Raw genomic sequence first — 19,040 nt, 5'->3', positions numbered from 1 at the left:
TGGTAATTTCGGTACTGTTTTGATCGTACATGTGATATTTACAAATCAACCAGGTAGTCAAGAAATGCAGCTTGGTTTCTTTTATGCTGCTTGATCTGTTGTGTAGCCTTGAAATTATTGTAGTGAGAGCCTAATTACATTACAATGTTTTGGTGTCATATCTGCGCTTGAGGTGTAGCCTTGGAAGTAATTTGGGCTTTGTATTCATTTGTAATGTAATTCTTGCCTGATGACACTAAATTGTTTGGTTTGTATTTGACATAGCTTATGCCTTATATTATTAATAAATTCCTTTTGGCTTTTCCCAAAAAAAAAAATAGCCGTGTTTTGTACCGTACCTGGTACCTCTCCAGATTCAAAGTTTATTTTCGATCACTCTTTTTTGTCTAGTAGTTTAATATGGCTAGACTCACATTATAAATGTAGAGGAAAAAAGAATTTGGAGTTTGAACTCCAACTCTTCCGACCTTCAATAATGTTTCTAATAGCTAATCAACTAAGCTATGTCAACGAGACTACTCAGTGCTTATAAAAAAAAAACGAGACTACTCAATCACTTTTCTACTTATTATATTTTAATATTGGTCTTATTCTTATTTTGTGTTAAAAAAAATGTTAGGTTGGTTTCATACATATACAATGGCGTTGATTTTTCCTTTTTTTTTTCTTTTCTCTTTTAGAAATAATCCATCTTCCTCCCTTGACAGACGATGACAAACACCTTAACCGGTTGAATTTCATCCAAATGAGATGTGAGTTTATTGTGTGTGTGTGTGTGTGTTTTTTTTAATGATTAATTAGGTTTTGCTGCTCTTTTAATTTATCTCTTTTTTTGTGTTGGTCTATGATACATAATGAACTGGACGATTATCAAGTTCATTTAAAAAAGATTTTGGAACACAAATTCATTGATATGTCAATTTAGTTAATCCGAAACAAAACCAAAGTGTATGAAGTCACGGTCGAAAAGAAAAGAGGTAAAATGATATTCACAAAGGGTTGGTATGCATGACCGTCTCAAACTATTTTGAGTCCAAATTCTAATATTAAAAATTGGACCCTAATAAAAAGAAATTCAAAAATTTTGAAACAACTATTTATTTTTTGTTCGTTTTTATTAACAAAATAATGGCACAAAAAAAATACAGTATGTGAGACTCCACAAACACACATAATTTCACACAAATAACACAATAAGACTAATTAATAGCTACATTTTAGGTTTAATTGTTATATTGGTCCCTTAAAGACATTTTAGGTTTCACAATGGTCTCTTAAAGAAAAAAAAAAGTTTAAATTGATCCCTTAAAGATACATCTGTTAGTCATAATGGTCCATTCCGTCAATTTTTTCAAAAAAACATTAAGTCCACTGTTACTAATGGTATCAACATACAATTTTTTTCCTTCCTTCATCTTCTTCGACAAACTCAAAATACAAATCCAAACACACATAATTTTATTTATGGTTGGATTATGCAGTGTTATTAGATCCAAACACACATAATTTTATTAGATCTCACCCCCACCATTTCACTTTGGATTAGTCAAACCACCACCAAATTCTCCGACAATGACGCCGAATGAGTTGACCAGAATATGAACCGGTGAGTTGAAGGCTTGTTCAGCAGAGTCGATGAGAGATTTCACATTGGCTGGATCTGACACGTCGGCGCGGACGGTTATAGCTCGGACGAGTTTTGTGCCGAGTGGTAGTGAAGTAGCCATGGCAGTGAATGAATATTGTTATGTGAGATAGATCTGATTAACATACTAATCTTTTATATTATAAGCTTGTGTACACAAGCAAATCCTAATGCAACCCTTTAATGCAAAGCAATATTTCTAACCACCATGACAACTATACCAATTGTGATTAAAATTATGTGCAATAATTGATAAACACCATCAATTTTAAAAGTATATCATATCAAAATTATTGTTGACTATATTATTCATCACGAAATATTTTTATGTCTTTCCTGATCAATGATTTTTTTTCTACCGGATCATAAATTTAGAGAATAATTATCATGCGAGATTTGGAAAGTTATTATCACGTGTGATTTGGAAAGTTATATATATATATATATGAGTCAGGATCCGTTGACACCAACTAGTTTGACACCAAATGTTACACCTCTCAATAACGTTTTAACCGATATAAATTTTATAAAATCCACCGTTGGATTGAAAGTTTACATCATATAGATCATTTGTGTAAAATTTCAAATAAATCCAAAATCATTTGATATGTTATTGAGATACATCAAAATTAACGGTTTTTGTATTCAATTTTGCTAAATCAAATCTATCAAACCCAATTTTGCTAAATCAATTTTTTTTGCAATACAACCAAACACAATCATAGTCATGTCACTAATCACATTCGTTATTTTGATTTTAACATTACAGATTTAATATTAACCGATGATCAATTGATTCAATATGCACCAGCAGACATTGAGATGATGTTACGTAGTTGTCGGAAGAGTTTAAAAGATTATCCTCCAATGCTTAGAGCAGACACACCATTAGTTCCTGATATATACACGACGAATTGAATTATAACAGACAATCATTAGCTGAGGAACATGTTAGATTGATGTCAACTATGACTTCAGAGCAACGTAAAGTATATGACACAATCATAACAAGAGTTAACGAAAACAAACCTAATGTGTTTTTTCTTTATGGTTATGGCGGTACAGGGAAGACATTTACCTGGAGGGTCATGTCAGCCGCATTACGCTCAAAAGGTGAGATAGTTTTAACAATTGCCTCAAGTGGGATCGCTGCATTGCTTATACCTGGCGGTAGAACAACACATTCAAGGTTTTGTATTCCTCTAAATGTTGAGGAGTTTTCAACATGTACCATAGTTCCTAAAAGCCCTTTGGCGCTATTAATACAAAAAGCAAAGCTCATTATATGGGATGAAGCACCAATGATGCACAAACACTGTTTCGAAGCTGTTGATCGAACTTTAAAAGATAATCTCAAGTTTGTTGATGAAAAAATAAACACATTCCCTTCGGTGGAAAAATTGTTGTTTTTTTGCGGAGATTTTAGACAAATTCTACCAGTAATATTCAAAGGTACAAGGCCAAAAGTTGTTCACGCCAAGGTTGTCAGAACCGGACCGGTCATCGAACCGGTAAGCTTACCGGTTCAAGGTTCAATTGGTTGGATCGAGGTTCAACCGGGTCGGACCGTTTTTAATTAAATATATATTTTATATTTTTAAATAATATATAAATATGTGATAAATAAAAATTACACAATATTTATATTTTCACACTATTAAAATATCATATACTAAACATTATAAATAATATATAATAATTAAAGTTAAATATCTTTTTAGTCTTACAAAATCATAAATATTCAAGTTTAATCCCTCAATTAGTCAAAAAACAAAAAGTTTAATTAGTCCCTAAAAAATTTTTATGCACTTTTAGTCCTTAAATAATTATATATGAATTAATATTTGTTAGTATGAAAATTTAAAATGTGGGAGCAATATTCTTATATAGATCTTATTAATTAAATTAAAAAACTAAAGATCTTGTAGAACATATAAGTTTTTTTCTATATATATATATATATATATATATATGAGTCAGGATCCGTTGACACCAACTAGTTTGACACCAAATGTTACACCTCTCAATAACGTTTTAACCGATATAAATTTTATAAAATCCACCGTTGGATTGAAAGTTTACATCGTATAGATCATTTGTGTAAAATTTCAGACAAATCCAAAATCATTTGATATGCTATTGAGACACATAAAGATTAACGACATTTAAAAAAATACAAAAACCGTTAATTTTGATGTATCTCAATAACATATCAAATGATTTTGGATTTATTTGAAATTTTACACAAATGATCTATATGATGTAAACTTTCAATCCAACGGTGGATTTTATAAAATTTATATCGGTTAAAACGTTATTGAGAGGTGTAACATTTGGTGTCAAACTAGTTGGTGTCAACGGATCCTGACTCTATATATATATATATATATATATATATATATATATACACGGAGGCCCAAGCCCATTTATAGTACCGTAACCCTAATATCATTGCAAATGATGAAACCAAGAGGCAGAAACTAAACAAACAACCGCCACTGTATATTCATCTTCTTTTTTATTAACAATCCTCTAATTTCTCTCATCAATTTGTATATATTCTTATTCTTCTTGAATCAAAAAATTTTCCCTTCATCTTCTTGAAGTCCTACCTAAATAATGTGACTGTTTCTCTATTCCTGTATATGAAAAAACGCAGATACGGATGAAACTGCAGATCTGTTTTTTTTTTTTTTTTTTTTTTTTTTTTTTTGTACTTTTGTGAAGAAATCATCTTGTTATTATGAATTGATGGATTTTATCTTTCCTTCATTCTTCTTTCTTCTGATTTTTTTTTTTCTTCCATATATCTGGTAGTTTGAAACTTATAATCTGGAAACCAAAGGAACGAATTTTGTTGTTAAATGTTGCTGTTGTTTTCAGATTTTTTTAACAAAAATAAAAAAAAAATTAAAAAATTAAGAACCGCTAAACCGCCCCGGCCGGTTCACTGGTTTGGCCCGGTTCAGATCCGGTTCGAATGTTTTTTTACCGGTTCTTTTGCTGTCCGTTTTTCACGCCTAACCGAACCGCTGTACCCTCCAGTTCACGGTCCGACCGGTCCGACCGGCCGGTCCGGTCCGGTTCTGAAAACCTTGGTTCACGCTACTATTAATTCTTCGGTTCTTTGGAATTTTTGTGAAGTTTTAACATTGAGTAAAAACATGAGGCTTCTCGGTGGTGCTTCGAGTGCAGACGTTGAACAAAGAAGATTGTTTTCTGAATGAGTTTTGAGTGTTGGCGATGGAGAAATTGGAGATGATAACGACGATGATTTAGAACTTGACATTCCATCAGATTTATTGATTCCAAATTCAGGTGATCCTCTTGCTTCTATCGTTGAAAGTACATATCCCCAACTTTTACAAAATATGAACGATATAACGTATTTCCAAAATAGAGCTTTACTAGCTCCTACAAATTCAATAGTCGACACAATAAATGATTATTTGTTGGATTTAATTCTTGGTGAAAAAAAAACATATTTGAGTTATGATACTCCACTCACACAAAATGTAGACGGTCAAACAATGTATGATGTTCATACTCCCGAATTTTTGAACACGATTTCTACGTTAGAACTTCCAAATCACAAGTTGAGACTTAAAGTTGGAGTTCCAGTTATGCTATTAAGGAATTTAAATAAAAAATTAGGATTATGCAATGGAACAAGACTTATTATTACGAGATTGAGAAAACGTGTTATTGAAGGAAAAATTATTTCAGGAAGTAATATTGGTGATCAGGTTTTCATACCTAGATTTTCTCTTACACCATCTGACGTGAGAATTCATTTTAAATTTCAACGGAGACAATTTCCTATAATGATATTTTTTGCGATGACTATTAATAAGAGCCAGGGACAATTTTTAAAGCATGTTGGGATATATTTTCCGTCGCCATTGTTTTCACATGGTCAGTTGTATGTTGCAATTTCAAGAGTTACTTCTAGAAAAGGATTAAAAATATTGATCATCGATGAAGACGGTGAAGATACGAATAAGACTTCGAATGTGGTCTATAAGGATGTCTTCCGTAATATAACATAATTTTCTTTGTATGAATATTTATCCAAAATTATTGTTGAACTATCGTTTAATGTTACTCAACTTTTTTCATATACCTTACATTATTGGAATTATCATATATTATTTAATCATTATATATCTTACAGCTAATCAGACCCGTGCACCGCACGGGTCGATGTTCTAGTTAGTATTAAATAGAAGATGCAAAATTAAATTATTGATGATTGCGTAAGCTCATATGGCTTGATTCATACATGAGAGAAGGAAGGAAGGGTGTAGACCGTAGATTATATATGGGAGAGATTTGAGAATTTTTTTATTTTTGTTCTTTCTGGGTTTGTTTTTTCTGGAAGAGATATGGGGTTGTTTGATGAAGATGATGAAGAAAAGTTGAATAGTATAAAGTGTCGGTAAGAGGAGTTCAAGTTCCATCCATTTATTATTTTTTCATTTATTCTCCATTTAGAGAGAGATAGACACAAGAAAAAATTAGTGGGGTCCACAAATTAGTAGGACCCACTTTTAATGGGTCCCACTAATTTTTAATGTGTCTATCTCTCTCCAAATGGAGAATAAATAGAGGGATAATAAATGGAGAGAACTCAAACTCCAGTAAGAGCAACTTTCTATTTATTTAAGATACAATATTATATAAAAAAAAAATGTTATGTAAACACATTTATTTGATAAAAATACAATAAATATACTTTTTTTTTTTAAATATTTTTTGCATACCTCGTTTTGCGTACTTGTGAGTGGAAAGAGTCCAGATCCTCTCCATTTCCAGAAGAAATGGCAATCTCAATTTCTTTACATAACAAACTGACACGTGGGCAAAAAGAATATGAAGGGCTCAGATTTAATATTTAATTGTCAACAAAAAAAATGAAATGAAAAGACGCACACATTCTTCAATTTTGCTTATCTCACTCATCATTGTCCCAAAATTTTCGTCTCCGCTAGCACCGCCGCACCTTCGTCGGTTGCCATCGGTTTCTCTTAATCTTTGTTTTCATGTTTTAATATTTATTTTTAAAGGACATACTGTATTACAAAAATGGGTTTCTATCAATGAAAGAAAAGAACCTAGTGAAAAGGGAAGCCATATCAAATTCAAAAGGCCATCTCAAAAAATACAGAGTTCATCGTTTTTACCCCTCCCTTCATTATTAGAACCAATTCTAAGGAGGAACAAAGAGATAAAATAGAGAAAATTGAGAGAGGGAGAGAACATAGAGAGACCATAACAAAGGAAAAAATGGGTTTCACACATGATTTTTCACAAGCTTCTTCTCATACTTCATCGACCCCTGTGCCCATGTTCCCAAAGTTGCAATTAGCAACACAATAGCATCAACAATAGTACAGGGAAGCCAGCCAACAACAACAACAACACTGCTCAATTGATTTCTATGGCACCGACGGAGGGCGGACGAGACACAACCTTGAGAAGTGGCCTCCGCCGGAACTTGGGTGAGCACTGGGGCATCATGAATGAGAAGGAAGGGGACATAGATCTAAAACAAAATTCATTCTTTTTTACTTTAAATGAATTTATTTAAGTTGAATAAATCTGAACAATTGATATATTATTTGCCACGTGTCAGCTTGATATTAAGGAAATTGAGATTGCCATTTCCCTTATAAATGGAGAGGATAAAGAGAGTTGTGTTAATTTTGTGTCTCAAAATTTGTGTTTGAATAACACATCTCTATATAAAAAGTGAATAGATTAAAAAATACTTAATTAGTCTAATGGTCCCTTAAAACATTTTAAATTTCACAATGGACTCTTAAAGAAAAAAAAGTTCGGATTGATCTCTTAAAGACATCTTTGTTAGTCATTTTGGTCTCTTCCATTAGTTTTTGGCAAAAAAGTTAAATAATGCACAAAAACACTGTTCATCTTCTTCCTCATCTCTTCTTCATCTTCCTCCATTCTTCTTCATCTTTTTCATAAACATCATAAAAAATATAATCAAATCTTCGATCAACATTCAAACAAACCAAAAAATTCATCTTCTTCCTCAATTTTTCATCATCATCATCATCATCATCATCATCATCATCATCATCATCATCATCATCATCATCATCATCATCATCATCATCATCTTCTTCCTCAATTTGTCTCTTCAATTCCCTTTTTCGTCTCTTTGACATAACCACCACAACCACTCATACCTCATCACCAATAATAACAACAAGATTGGGTTTGATGAGATTGAATTTGGAAAGTAAAGATGAAATCCAAGGTTGGGTTTGTTAGAATGGAGGAAGAAGATGAAGAAATGATGAAAGAACGGAGGAAGAAGATGAAGAAATTGAAACAAATTTGTTGGTGATGGTGCACTTTTAGATCTGGTGGACATGCAAAATCTAATGGTTGTTTTTCTTTCATAAAAATCCAATGGTTAAGATTAAAAAATATATTGTGGTATATGGTGGACCACCTTCAATGGTGGTCCACCTAATACATTCGTGGTTGATAAATTAACGGAAGGGACCAATGTGTCAAACGGAGATGTCTTTAAGGGATCAATCCGGACGTTTTTTTCTTTAAGGGATCATTGTAAAACCTAAAATGTCTTTAAGAGACCAATAAACTAATTAAGACATTAAAAAACGTAAAAGCTAAGTTTGTTTATACATCAAAGGGGGTTCTTTAACAAAACAAAAGTTGATTGATTTTTTTATTTATTTTTTAATTCAAAAAGTTGATTGAATCTTATCAAGAATAAAGAATAGTTAATAAAGTTAAAATTTTGAATTGTTGAAGTATTTATAATATTATATAAATATATATTTTATGTATATAATAATTTTAGTTTTTTTTTCGGGTTTACAATGAACTGAGAATCGAATCCAGGACCTATAACATACTACCCAAACCCCTCACCACTAGACCAAACCTAGTGACTTATAATTTTAAAATATCTTAATAAGAGATAAACTTGTATGAGTTACCAACTCATAAATAAAACTAGTTGAAATTGAAATAAAAACTTGAGTTTAACCATCAAGTATGGGAACATCAAGATAAAACTAGAACAATTTTATTTTCTATGTTATTTGAACAACTAATTTTTAAACAAAAATTCAACAACTTATGTATTCGTATCACTTTTTGATTTTTTTAAAATATTTTTTTCCATGTTTTGAAAACCGTACACATAGAAAATTAGAATATCTTATTTTTGTCCAAATAAAATTGTTTATATAACATAACTCAAAGCAAAATCGTCTTGATTGAAGGGGATGAGTGATGACCATATGCTTTTTATATATATTAAAATGGAAATCGGTGCAATCATTAGTTGTGAGTCTATTATTGATTTATTGTTGCTATATCCTTTCCTTCAAAACTTTCCAAGGGAATGCCAAAAAAATTGAAGGAACAAAGCATCTCAGTACGTATGACTTCATTGCGAAAGATGGACGAACCTATGCGAATATTGTGGTTAATAATAGAATATTTTTGTAAAATTTATATTCGTTAAAATAATATTGAGTTGTCTAACACTATCAAATTAAGGTTACACTAATGTAAATTGATACCTCCTCATATATATGCAAATTCAACAAAACATCAAATTTCAATTTTTTTCGCAAGAAAATTTATTCTTGTATCTTTTGTTAGTTTTTTTTTTTTTTTTTTTTAAATTTTTTATTTTACCATCAATGGCAACAAGAACATGTCGAGAATCGAGTTGCGGTAAGTCCTAGCATAAAAAAAATAGAATACACATTGATAGTATAAAATAGTTTTTCAATAACATTTGATGAGTATTATATATTCGATCTATCAAATTATAAAATGTTTTACAAATAGTTGTATAATATAACAAATTAATAATTTTTTATTAAATAATAATATAAAATTATTTTATATTGTATTATTAAACTCTTATGTAAAATCTAAGAGACTCAAAAAAGTAAAAGTAAAACTTTAAACGTATCATATACTATTTGGAAAAGGAAAAGCTATGTGAAGCACTTTCTGCATGGACCAGTTGAGAAAAAACAACACGTGAAATTAATCATGAAAGAGAGAAAGGGAATGTGTATAAATGTAATGTAGGGTAATAGCAAGATGAAGTTCTTGCGAAGACCAAATACTAAGAAATGGGCGGTTCCCTATTTTCTCTTCATCACAATATGTTTTCATTACTTTTCATTTTCATGTTCTTGCTAGAAGCTGTCAATGGCACCAAAAAGGTTTATAGGCTTGTATGCTATATATATATATATATATATATATATATATATATATATATATATATATATATATATATATATATATATATATATATATATTTTCAATTATTTGATGTTTCTTGTTTCAATATATGTTGTGTTGCTAAATTCCCATCATTTGTAACATTTCACCAACCGTTGGGTCTTGTTGTGCAGTGTTACATTGTATACTTGGGAGTAGGGGTGATCGCGGTGCGGTTTGGTTCGGTTTTGAGCATAAAAGTCATCCTAACCGCGAGATAAAAATGCATGCGGTTCGGTTTGATTCGGTTGATTTTTAAAAAGTCATCCAAACCAAACCAATGCGGTTTGGATCGGTTCGGTTGGTGCGGTTTAAAACATAACGATTGTACCGAATAATTTTAAGCATAAAAAAAAATAAAAAATTAAAGTTCCAAAATAACATTGTAGTACCAACAAAAATTATTTATCCAAAATAACATTATAGTAACTTACAATTTTAAATATATAAAAAAATTGAATTTTCAAAATAACATCACGGTACCGATAAAATTTGTTTATTTAAAATAACATTACAACACCAAAATAAAATTTCAGTACAAAAAATAAAAACAACTTGGAGTTCGATTAATTTGGTCGACTGACTTGGTAATTGGGCATGTATATTGGAATATAAATATATTTTCTTTTACTAAAATTGGAATATAAATATATAATAGTAACTTAATGCGGTTTTTGCGGTTATCCGCGGTTTTTGCGGTTTTTGCGGTTTGCGGTTCAGTAAGAAAGCCATCCAAATACATCCAAAACAAATGCGGTTTTTGCGGTTTTCGGTTTGGTTTGGTTCGATTTGTGGTTTTACTTTTGGATTGGTTCAGATACAATCACCCCTACTTGGGAGCACATTCTCATGGTCATGGCCCTCACCCTACATCTGTTGAACTTGAAATTGCTACTAATTCTCATTATGATTTACTAAGTTCAACCTTGGGAAGGTATACAATGCATCATATAACTGGGTTAAATATATTATGAAAAATGCTACTGGTTAAACATATAAATATGAAAATTTTATCTCGTAAATTGTGTATTTAATGTTTTAATGATGTAAAAATTATTCTCTCACATAATTAATTTTATCATTTGTTTATTTTTTTAGTATGATTAACTAATGCTCCGGGATCACTGTTTAACATGACCTATATATTATTAGTCTTTTTACCAAGTTAAAATGACTTTTTGTATGGCATATAACTAATAAGACCATAAAAATATCATTAGTTTAATTTAACTATTTAATATTTTAGTCGAAAAAAAATATTTAGTTTAAAAATTTAATTTAAAGTTATAAATAAATTAATAAAGGATCCAAGATTAAAGATTATCAAACTAGTGAAATTTTAGGGTATATCAATGATATTGACATGTCACAAAAAAAGTTAATTGAAGCCACGACGTGAACTTTTATATAAAAGAAGATATTAAAACTGAAAATAAAAAATCTAGAGGGATCAAATTTCGAAGAAAACTTTTAGAGAGACTAAACTAAAAGTTGTTAGTGTAAATTATAGTTAAATATATATTTTTTTCCCAAGCTACAAAATAGAGACATTCTAATGTTAGACATATAGTAAAAATGTTTATAACGCTCAAGAACCAAAATCGAGTATTTTTCTAAAAAAGAAATAATTAGAGTTAAACATGTTTTTGGTCATTTCAATCCTTTCAATCATAGTTATATCAAATTCAGCTTCAATCACTACTGGACTAATTAACGTTGAATTAAATACATAGTATTTAATAAACGTGTACATGTTAAGTAACTAGTTCTAGTGCCCGTGCTAACGCACGGGAAATACCGTCTTGTAGTAATTTCGTACAATAAATATACGTATTATCAAACTCGTCGGGCAATTAAGATTTCAGTATCCGTGAACATAAGAGAATAAACAACTTGATGACATCTTTTGTATTCTTTTGTATTCTTTTGTGATTTTCCTGTGAAGCCTCCCATCTTTTGTATCTTTTATTCCCCACTTGGTATGCCTTGTACCATGGTTTGGGGGTTGCTAATAAAGTTTAAATGTTCAAAAAAAAAACTTGATGACAATAAAAGATTTCAAAATCAGTTAAATTTGAGACCTGTAGACAAAAGCTTCAAAAGAGAGAGTGAGAGATTGAAGGGCAAATAGAAAGAATCAGAATGAAGAGGGAGGGGGGAAAGAGTTTTTGAGAGATTTTTGAAATTTGAATTTGGAAAAGCATTGGTCAAAGCTTGTATATGGGATTGTAAAGTAACAGCTTTTGATTTTTCACCAAAATGGGATGCTGAAGATGGAGAAAGAAAAGAAGGAAAGCAACGTGGGAATGAAAACAGAGTGAAAGCGACGCGACACTGTGTGTTCTACTGCTTTGTCTATTTTTTTTTTTTTGTCCGGTTTGGGCTGAGAAAACAAATGAATGGAAACAACTTCTTATTTAGTCATTGCATGTTCAGCCAAAAGAAGAGGGAAAATTCAAAAGTTTGAATTTTCATCCAACTCATGCATCCAACATGGCAACATAACTAAATATGGAATGGAAATAATATTTTTTAACGATGATTTGGCAAGAATGTGGTTAGAGGTGGACAAATAAGCAAAATTTCCCTAACATTGGTTTGGGTTTGTATATTATTAAGATGATGATGGCCGACAAATTTATTTTCTTTTGGTACATCATTGGACAATTATATTACATTGCATATAACTTTATGGTACAATTACATAGCATTTATCATTCAATAGTATAATGTTAAAATAGATTGGTGTTAAGAGTCCCACATCGGTTGAGAGATGGTCTGACTAAGTGTTTATATACTAGAGGCAATCCTCACCTTACAAGCCGGTTTTGTAAGGATGAGTTAGACCCAATACTTATTTCTAAGATGGTATCAGAGCCTAAGCTTGGTGTGTGGATATAAACGGTAGGTGACCCGATATCGGGTGGCCCAACGGATCTTGGAGAGGCTCTAATACCATCTTAGAAATAAGTATTGGGCCTAACTCATCCTTACAAAATCGGCTTGTAAGGTGAGGATTGCCTCTAGTATATAAACACTTAGTCAGGCCATCTCTCAACCGATGTGGGACTCTTAACAATTGGAAAATATGTTTGGATCTCATCCCCAAAAGCTAGCTCAAAGGGTGAGGTTGTCCTCACATATTTATACACTTCACATCCCGGGAACCTAAGCAATGAGGGACTTCAAACAATCTTCAACAACACAATTTCACACATTCAACACCCACCCTCACGCCTAGCGTGATCCTGGGTCAGATGCCCACATTGCAATCCCTAACCCGGCTCTGATACCATGTTAAATATGCTTGGATCTCATCCAAAAAACTAGCTCAAAGGGTGAGGTTGCCCTCACATATTTATACACTTCACATCTCAGAAACCTAAGCAATGTGAGACTTCAAACAATCTTCAACAACACAATTTCACATTCAATAGGATATATATCATGTGTATTCTTTTACAGCCGGGAGAAAGCAAAAGAAGCAATAATTTATTCATATAACAAACACATCAATGGCTTTGCTGCGTTACTTGAAGAGGAACAAGCAACATATATTGCAAGTGAGCATTCTTCCATTTGTCACGTCTAGAAAATAGATTTAATGACTGAAATTATTGTAGTGTCTTAGGGTACGAGTTCAAACCCACAAACTTTCACTTCTTCAGACTTAAATGTGTGACTTCGTCACAAAATTATTTAGAAAAAAAAATAGTGTGGTATCAATACATTTTTGTCATTAACCTTATTTTTTTTTAATAACATTTTTGTCATTAACCTTAGGTACTTAAGAGATCTAACTAGTCCAATTATTTATTGAAAAGAAAAAGAAAATAGGCCAATTAAAATTTTGTTTCAAATTAGTTGACTCAATATTAATGTTTCCATTGGGCAGAAAAAGTAAATGTAGTGTCAGTGTTCTTGAGCAAATCTCATAAACTGCACACTACAAGGTCATGGGAATTTATTGGACTACAAAGAAACGGTAAGAGTACTGCATGGCAAAAGGGGAAGTTTGGTGAAAATACAATAATCGTAAACATTGACTCGGGTAAGATTTTTACGGATCTACATTCTTTGTTGTTTGTTTTTGCACACAGTTTCACACTGTATTAAATCTGAGTCATTCATTTAAGATTGAATGGCTCTGGTGTTACACAGTTTTATGATCAAAACATTCTCAACTATCGATTTTGAATCGGACGTATGTAAAATATGGCACATTATAGTTGTTTCAAATAATATTGCAAAAACTAAAGTTTGATTTTCTATTTTTTTTAAGTATGCTTAAGAAATAATTTTTTTGACAACTCAAAATAACATAATCACATTATTTTTTTTCTCCAACCTTGAAAATGAATAGGTGTTTGGCCGGAATCCCAGAGTTTTATCGAGAAAGGATTTGGACCTATCCCATCAAAATGGCATGGAGGAAAAGCATGTCAAATTAGTCAATTCGGAAAACTCAAGAAAAATCCTTGCAACAGGTTATTTTTTTTCTTTGTTTACAACTTTTTTTTACTGGTCTTCTTTACAACTTAAATACCAACTTTTTACTAAAATTCACATTTCATTTTTATCATTATATTATATTATCATATTATAAAATACATTTACTATTCACAGTAGAATATAATTTATTATAGTATTGTATTATATATTCAACATAATTGTTAAAACAAGAAAAGTATCACCATGGAAATAAGCTCAAGATGAGCGCAGACGCAAAACAAGCAGCAAACTCAAAAAATAGGCGTGGAATAGACGCAACTAGAGAAAAGTTTTAGTGCTCACAAATCTAATGTTACTAATGAATGATTCACACTTTTTTTGAAGAAGAATGATTCACACTTATATAGACTAAATGTGATACCAAGGATCAACTAGTACATCATAACTACCTTCTAACCAATTCAGTTAGCTCATAACTGTTCTCTAACAAACTTTACTTGTGAAGCAAGTAATTGGCTTAATTTGAATTTTACTAATATTGACAAATAATCGTAAATGTTTTTAACAGCCAATATATATATATATATATATACACAAAAAAATACACTAATTTTATTGTCAAAATTAGAACCCAAAAAACCAAACAAATAACCTGAATTTTACCTAAGAAAGAAGGCAAAAGCCAGAACAAACTGCTGTTAACAGCAGACATCGACCTTAGCTGCGCAAACAAAGGCTCCCACCGCCATTTTTACTACCAATCCACCATCTGCAAGACATAAATTGAATCTCCTCAACCACCTCTAAATAATCCTTCCTATGGTTTGAAAAATAATTCCATCTCTTGCATTCAAAATTGTTCATACTGTTGAGTCAAATGAGCCAAAGACCTTTTCTAATTCTTTTATTACTAGCAACTCCAGACATCATCTCGAAAAGGGAAAATAAATTCGGAGGTAACACTAATGTCTAACCAATCCAACAAAACACCAATATACAGTACCAAATTTTTAAAGCAAAGTCACAGTGCAGGAGAAGATGTTTAAGGAATCATAAAATAAAATGTATCTGAGTTCTGAGAAATATAAGCCAAACACTTTTCAAAGTAATAAATACATCATATTCAATACAAAAATTACCTCTTAGTTATTTAATCAATGCCTTAAGAGTACTTATTAAGTTATTAGCATTCCACAAGGAGTACCACACATGTTTAGGTCATCGTAGGTTTGGATATATAAACTCTACAATATTGCATCAACATTATGCATCTGTTACAAATTACATTGCCAAAGAAATGAGATTTATGTCATAGGAAAAATAAGTTTCATAGCATGATAGAGAGAAAAACTTAAATTTCATATCGATTGATTTAAAATACGGAACATGAGATGATGCTGACTGCTTTGGAGCTGATGTGTTGGCTGCTATTGACCAAGCCATTAGTGATGGTGTTGATATATTATCACTTTCAGTTGCTGGCCAATATCTTGTCTATCCTGAAGATATTTTCACAGATGAGGTTTCAATAGGTGCATTCCATGCACTTTCTAGAAACATATCAGTAGTTGCCTCTGCAGGGAACGATGGACCAACCGAAGGAAGCGTGGTGAATATAGCTCCATGGGTATTCACAATTGCTGCTAGTACATTAGACAGAGACTTCAGCAGTACAATAACTATTGGTAACAAAAAGTCACGGTATATGTCATCCTGATTTTTTATTCTTTTTCTACTTCTTATTGTTGTTATTATTAAATTTGAAATAATTGTTTTCTAATTTCTATTACTAGGGAGCTAGTCTTTTTGTAACCTTACCGCCTAATAAGTCGTTTTCTCTGATTCTTGGTACGGATGGTAAACTTGCCAATGCGACAGATCGTGCTGCGTAAGTACAAACCTCAAATGCTTCACTTTAAAATAACCTATTTATTAATTAAATGATGTTTTCTTATTATTCTTTTATATATTGTTACAGGCGACTTTGTAGGCCCGGAACACTTGATCCTTCAAAAGTGAAGGGCAAAATAGTGGGATGTGATCGAGAAGGAAATATAAAATCAGTTGCTGAGGGTCAGGAAGCTTTATCAGCAGGTGCCAAGGGAATGCTTTTGAGCAATCGACCACAACAAGGGAAAACAACTCTTGCTGAGCCTCATGTTTTGTCTTGTGTGGGTAACGGGCAAGATGAAAACACTCCAGTTATTATCAATACAACAGAACCTGCAGGGTCACATGCTGCTTATGACATAACTTCCATGTAATTGATTATATATATTTATCAACCTCTTCCTTCCCCCCACACACACAACCTTTTTAAATCTGTTACATTTGTTGACATGTTACAAATGAAAAGGCTCCAACCATATACACATTATATTTATAATTGCAGGGACTCTAAATTAAAGTCGGGTACCACAATAAGGTTTTCAGGAGCAAAAGTATTGTATGGAAGAAAGCCAGCTCCAGTAATGGCTTCATTCTCATCTAGAGGACCAAATAAGATTCAGCCGTCAATACTCAAGGTATATAATTATACACACATGGACTAGTTATCAACTATGTATAATAATACTCCTTATTTGTCTTTATTTTTTTTCAATGGGGTTTTTCATTTGTTTTTTGTTTCAGCCTGATGTAACTGCACCAGGTGTGAACATACTTGCTGCCTATTCATTGTTTGCAAGTGCATCCAACTTAGTAACAGACAATCGCACAGGTTTTCCATTCAATGTTATGCAAGGAACTTCTATGTCTTGCCCTCATGTGGCCGGCATTGCAGGACTTCTCAAAACATTGCATCCTAATTGGAGTCCAGCAGCTATTAAATCGGCTATCATGACCACAGGTACACACACGTAGACTTACAATACATATACTCTCTATTAACCACAAGATTTCTAACTTAACTATATATCCTTACAGCAACCACACTAGATAAGACAAACAGACCAATTCAAGATGCATTTAAAAAAAAACAAGCAACTCCCTTTGCTTATGGTTCAGGGCATGTTCAACCTGACCTTGCAATAGATCCTGGACTTGTTTATGATCTAGGCATTAAGGATTACTTGAATTTCCTATGTGCTTATGGATACAACCAACAACTTATTTCAGCACTTAATTTCAATGGTACATTTGTTTGTTCCGGATCTCACAGCATAGAAGACTTTAACTACCCTTCAATCACGTTACCGAATCTTGGGTTAAATGTCGTTAATGTCACTCGGACGGTCACCAATGTTGGGTCACCCGGCACATATGTAGCAAAAACCCAATTGACTGGATATAAAATTGCCGTTGTACCAAACTCCTTGACTTTCAAGAAAATTGGTGAAAAGAAGACATTCCAAGTTATTGTGCAGGCAACAAATGTGACTCCACGGAAGAAATATCAATTTGGAAATTTGCAATGGACAGATGGAAAACACATTGTAAGGAGTCCTATCACCGTTAAGCGCAAATAAACGTTCCTGTTTCGTTCTGTCAGGATATTACAGTGTGCATGCACATGCCAATGTATTTGAGTATTAGGATTTCATGTTATCACTAGTTTGTGGGATCTGGATTGCATGCAGTCAAATCAGATCTGATAGTTTGATTAGGATCAGGCGGTTCTAAATTAAAACAGACTTTTCTTTTTATTTAAACTAGTTTAAGTTTGTACCGTCCGATCTTAATCAGACGGTCAGATTTAATTTGATTGCATGACTGCGACTGCAATCCATATCCGTAGTTTGTGTGCCTTTTGTTATTTTATCCTTCTTTGGTTGTTTATGTTTTATTGGAGTGTTTTGTAATCATTATCAATAAATGGCAGTGCAGTATCTTTAGTCTGTTGTTTATATTTATCTCTTCATATATATGAACGCAATGGATATGCTTGTAGCTTTAATTTTCTAATCCCATGCAAAGCGATTCCTTTTAGAATTTCAAAATGGTTCAACAATATTCTCATTTCTATATCACTCTCGTAAGAAAATATCATCCAATAAGTCCTCAAATTATCTAGTAACAAGACATAAAACCGTGTTAAGAGGACTAGTGAAAATTATTACTTTGCTCACCCAAATTTTTAGCTAGTCAGATTGTTAGAGATCGAATGTGTATTTTTCATCAGGTAACTAGTTCAAGTAGTGGATTCTGAAAGCTTATTGGCATTTTGCAGAAGGAGTAAAGACACTTCCATCTGTAAACCAAGATCATCCTAGTTGGGTTGATAAAGAGTGTTTCCTCTGCTTATGTACATCAGAATATGAAATGTTCAACATTTGTAATTCAGACTAATCCAAATGTTCCTTCGGTCAAATAATCTAACAGAATATGATTTTATTTGACAAGATTTGTTTTAAATCTTTCAAACATATCTAACTAATTCCTATTAACAAATCTTCTAAAATTAACTGAGATTTCGCTTAGACAAACACGTGCATTGGATCGTAACAAACTTATGCTTACTTGCACGACACTCTAGGCTTGTATGACGTGTCCAAATGATACAACACATGTTGTTTTAGCTAATGCAGCCAACCAAAAGGAACAACAATCTTCCCCTTTGGCAAATTTTGGCTAAAACAACTTACCAGATGTGCATGAGATAATCTACAGTAATCATGAATCTGATCTTCAATGTGTA

General features: G+C 32.0%; 1 protein-coding gene and 1 pseudogene across 1 annotated transcript; both read left to right on the top strand.

The window, feature by feature from the left end:
* Positions 1-2,413: 2,413 nt before the first annotated feature.
* Positions 2,414-5,682, top strand: LOC123893048 (annotated as a pseudogene).
* Positions 5,683-10,782: 5,100 nt separating this feature from the next.
* LOC123892266 (subtilisin-like protease Glyma18g48580) lies at positions 10,783-18,191 on the top strand (the record flags this gene model as incomplete). The annotated part of the gene is made up of 11 exons (XM_045942069.1): positions 10,783-10,886; positions 13,418-13,515; positions 13,848-14,003; positions 14,316-14,439; positions 15,851-16,050; positions 16,101-16,105; positions 16,198-16,292; positions 16,383-16,664; positions 16,797-16,929; positions 17,036-17,252; positions 17,330-18,191. Coding segments are annotated over 11 exons (1,956 nt in total), but the record flags the coding sequence as incomplete, so codon positions are not given.
* Positions 18,192-19,040: the final 849 nt, after the last annotated feature.

Source organism: Trifolium pratense, linkage group LG6 (genome assembly GCF_020283565.1).
Source record: "Trifolium pratense cultivar HEN17-A07 linkage group LG6, ARS_RC_1.1, whole genome shotgun sequence".
NCBI lineage: Eukaryota > Viridiplantae > Streptophyta > Magnoliopsida > Fabales > Fabaceae > Trifolium > Trifolium pratense.
Note: the sequence above shows the minus strand (reverse complement) of the source record. Positions and strands in the feature narration are given on the sequence as shown.